We start from the raw sequence: 4,323 nt of genomic DNA, 5'->3' as shown, positions 1-4,323 counted from the left end.
AAAGTTGTCCTTGGATTAAAGAGCATATGAGTGGTTTGTTATATTTTCAATGAGCAAATTAAAATTAATAAGATTAATTTTATTATTAATTAATACTAAAAGGTAAATTTCTTAATATGTGTGAAGAGAGTCAAAAATCACTTAGCTTTGTGTATGTATGCATTAGCTTTGTGTATTTGTAATGCTTTGTTTGGTACACGTTTTTAACCTATGTATAACTAATTCAAGCATTAGTTATACACTATATTTGGTATTATCCTATGTATAGCTAATGCATAAAAAACCATGACATTAGCTATACAAAGGCTATTAATGCATGCATTAGCATGGTTAAAAATAAAATTATCCTTAAGTCCCTTAAGTTAAAGAATATGGAGAGCATTTTTGTAAACAATTAAATTTCTTAAAAATTATGCAATGCATTTTAATTTTTAATACACCACACCAAACAATGCATAAGAAATAATCTCTGTATAACTAATGCTTGCATTACTAACTCATGCATTACTAATGCACCTTATTTAGCATTATTCGTATACGACCCCTAAGTGTAGCCGAGGGAGTATTAATTTATCGTAATTAGTGATAATAATGAATTAAGAATATACTTTATACAAAACGATTTATTTATTGGAGCTGGTGTAAATATGGAGTAATTTTTTCCCAGAGACTACAGAACTACACAAAACAGCTACTAGTAATAAAGCGGATACCGGCGGCGATAGTGTGTTAATCTTGTAGGAGAAGAAAGAGGATAAAAATGGCGTCGAACCAAGTGAGGGCATCGCACATACTGATAAAACACGAGGGGTCAAGACGCAAAGCATCATGGAAAGATCCAGAAGGTCGCGTTATCTCTAACACTACCAGAGACGCCGCCGTTACCCAGCTCAAAGCCTTTCGGGATGACATCATCTCCGGCAAATCTAAGTTCGAAGATGTTGCTTCTCGCTTCTCTGATTGCAGCTCCGCCAAACGCGGTGGCGATCTCGGTAATAACTTATGTGTTTGTTAGGAGTCTTTTTTATTTTTGGTTCTAGATTTGTATGGCTTTTCTAGGGATTAAGATCTGAGATTTAAAGAACTTTCTAGTTTTAGAAAATTGTTAATTTGCTTTAAAATACATGCATGTACCTAATTGCAATTAATTTGAGATTGAGGTGCGTAGTTAATTGATTGATATTGGAAGATGACTATGCTGGGTTTTGATCGGTTATTAGTAGTAATTAGCTTTGATGTTAGTCTGCTAAAATCAAAACGTATTGAATTTTAGCTAGTCCTTCACTCATTTGGGGGTAAAATTCAATTTATGTTTCTTATTAGCTATACTGAGAAAGAAATAGGAAAGGAAGTGAAGAATTAATGTTTAGGGAACTGGACATTTGTTATTGAATAAGCATAATTTCTTACTACTATTTTGAGACAGCTTCACTGAATAAAGACATGTATAATTGGTAAATTGCTGTTAGTGGAATAGAATTTTATATTTGATTGATAGTACAACCACGTTTTTGCTACATTTCTCAAGCAAACAATGTCTACCGATATTGTTCAAATTGCACATGCCATCTCCCCTCCACCTCTTTATGTGCATCTACTAATTGGTTAAAACTTTTGCCCTCTATATCGCAAATCTTTAGTATAGCACCCTTTCTATAATGGCCAGTAAGCAAGTATTGAAGAAGAAAAGTGCTAGTTGCTATGAGTGAGTTCGCCAAATCATAAGTCTTTTGTTTGTTTGTAAGTCGACGGGAAGCGCTAGTTTTTATTCTTTGGAAATTCAAAACGGAATTTTAGCAGGTATCCCATATAATTAGTCGAGGTGCGTGCAAGCTGGCCTGGACACCACGTTATCAAAAAAAGTAAAATAAAAAAGGAACTGCTTTGTAGGTGAAAAGTATGATATAAATTATGAGGACTTTTCTACCATGAGAAAGATTTCTGTCCACATCTTCTTGCAGCTTGAGGTCATTTGGTACTATTCAGCAATAGAAGCAGACAGATTATTGCTTATACCGTACATGTGTGGATAAAGTTATAAGCCTTCAGCAGTGTGATATTCGGCTGCTATTCTCTTAGATTAGGAAACTGGACAGCCAGTGCACCGTATGTGATACTAATCTAATTTCTTTTCTTCTTTGTCTGTTGGGTATTGTTGACACTAATTAACAATGGCTATAGGTTGGAGATGCAACCCCCTCTCAGATAAAGCAAGTGAATCATTTTGGATAAAATGTGGTGATCTAGATCATTCACTAAAAAGGAAAAGTGTGATCCCTAAACCTACTCAATCTTGTTCAAACCTTTTCTGCACATTCCTGTAGTTCTCCACTTGGCAATAGCTGATTGAGTTCTTAGTTATCAGATTAAAGAGGTAAGGACATTAAGAAAGCAATATATCCTATAAGCTTGTTTCGGAAGTAAGATTGCAAAAGTAATTTTTAGCATTATTATAAGTAACTTGTTCTATTATCAAGCTGCTCCTCTGACAAGATTTCTGATATTCAAATGTAAAGGTTATTTTATCAAAAAAGATATTCAAATGTAAAGCCAGATCATTTTCTGTATCTTGTATGATTTTTATGAGTCTATCACTTGTGGCTAGTCGAAAGTAACTAAAATTCCTATAGCTACATATAATTGCTATTTTTGGTGCTCTTCTTGCACTGGCTTCCACAATTGTTGGTTTCACTGTGGTGGTTGGCCAATGTTCTAAAAATTCTGCGTTTGTATTCTACTTTGTTTGATGCCTAGCTTCACTTCTGTTCAGGCTCTACTTAGTTTGACAGTCGAATAATGTTATTTGGCTACATAAGTTTACTATTCAAAGATCTTTGCTATTTGCTTTTAAAATTTTAATATTATAAAATGTTTTGTTTTGTAAATCATTATACTCTTTACAACATTATATGCTTAGCTGTCACATTCATTCATCCTATGAATCATTTCAATTTGTAATATCTGATTCTTCTAAAGCTTTTGAAGGCTAAAATTGTCATTCAGTATATACTTCTGGTCAGAAACTGCTTTTTGTTATAATAATGGTCATGTTGGGTGTTGTTGTCAATCTTCTGGCTTGCTCTCAGCTTGTCAAGGTTTGTAGTCTCTTACCATAGAAATCGCTGCATTAAGTAATTGCTTGATGCCGCATAACATTTTTGTTAACCGAGGCGGGTTAAAAAGGTTTTGTCAGGTTTCTAAGTTTTCTAAATGCATAAAATTTAACAGAGGCAAGGTGGCAAATGTGCAATCACAAACCCAATATAGAGCACTGCTCCTTAACCCTTAGTTTTTCTGTGTTTTTCTTGTATGCCCCTTTCTGTAAATGTCAACTAAGTCTTTATCTCTGGTAAAGGGCAAAAAGCCCAAATAATGAATCTAAAATACACCCCTAGCCAGCTGCTATCGAAAACAAAACATGAGGGTAGGGGTTATCTCTACTGTTTTCCACTAAAGAAGGTGATTGCAACTGGAATAATATACCATTGACACTGCAAAGTGCCAAGATAGAAATATATCTTTGTGGATATAATAGAGTTTGTCAGCTTGCTTAATGGCCTTCTGATGTCATTTCTGCATCCCCAAAGGTGAACTGGTGAATGCTTATGAAGTTCATTTTATGTACAGGTCCATTTGGCCGAGGGCAGATGCAGAAACCATTTGAAGATACAACTTTTGCACTGAAGGTTGGTGAGATCAGTGACATCATTGATACTGACAGTGGTGTTCACATTATTCTGAGAACTGGTTAGTTTACCAGAAGAAGTATCCATAGATTCAAGAGCAATTGCAAGTTGTAACGCGTCTTTTCTTTCTATTTTGTGTCTCAAAGACTACCCTTCCCACTCTTGCGTCTTATGGCCGCAACAAACTTATAAAATTTGATTGGATTATCAGTCAAATACGTCTCCAAATGCTTGACTAGTAATTTGATGTTTATAAACGTTTTTAGCCATATGTTTGAGAGTTTCTTGACTTGTGGCACGCTTAAGAAACTTTTTGATGCAGCGCGCTCACTTTTTGTGGTTTTTATTGGTGGTACTCAATGTACTGAAAAGTCATCCTGGGAAGTTCTTCTATGTCATTTAATACAGCAATTTTCATGATTAGATTCATTTTGTCGTTTGAGTGATTAAAAGGCAATCTCTATGAACTGCATTGTGATAAGGTCTTCTTAACGAGGAATTTTTGTGGTAAATCGTGGAGATTTAGGGTTCAAATTTTAGTAGAGATAAAAAAACAGTTTTTTTTCTCCAAGTGCTTAAGCATTGGTGGGCAGTTATTGAGTGTTTGTCCTAGTAGGAGGTAGCAGATATTTATGAA

At 34.6% G+C, this 4,323-nt stretch overlaps 1 protein-coding gene across 1 annotated transcript; it reads left to right on the top strand.

Moving 5' to 3' along the window:
- The first annotated feature begins 638 nt into the window (after positions 1-638).
- LOC107782152 (peptidyl-prolyl cis-trans isomerase Pin1) lies at positions 639-3,955 on the top strand. The gene is made up of 2 exons (XM_016602996.2): positions 639-992; positions 3,628-3,955. The coding sequence occupies exons 1-2, from the start codon at positions 761-763 to the stop codon at positions 3,750-3,752; spliced, it is 357 nt and encodes a 118-aa protein (XP_016458482.1). The 5' UTR covers positions 639-760; the 3' UTR covers positions 3,753-3,955.
- The last annotated feature ends 368 nt before the right edge of the window (positions 3,956-4,323 follow it).

This window comes from Nicotiana tabacum, chromosome 7 (assembly GCF_000715075.1).
Source record: "Nicotiana tabacum cultivar K326 chromosome 7, ASM71507v2, whole genome shotgun sequence".
In the NCBI taxonomy this organism is placed as follows: Eukaryota; Viridiplantae; Streptophyta; class Magnoliopsida; order Solanales; family Solanaceae; genus Nicotiana; species Nicotiana tabacum.
The sequence above is the reverse complement of the archived record's forward strand: the minus strand, read 5'-3'. Positions and strand labels throughout refer to the sequence as shown.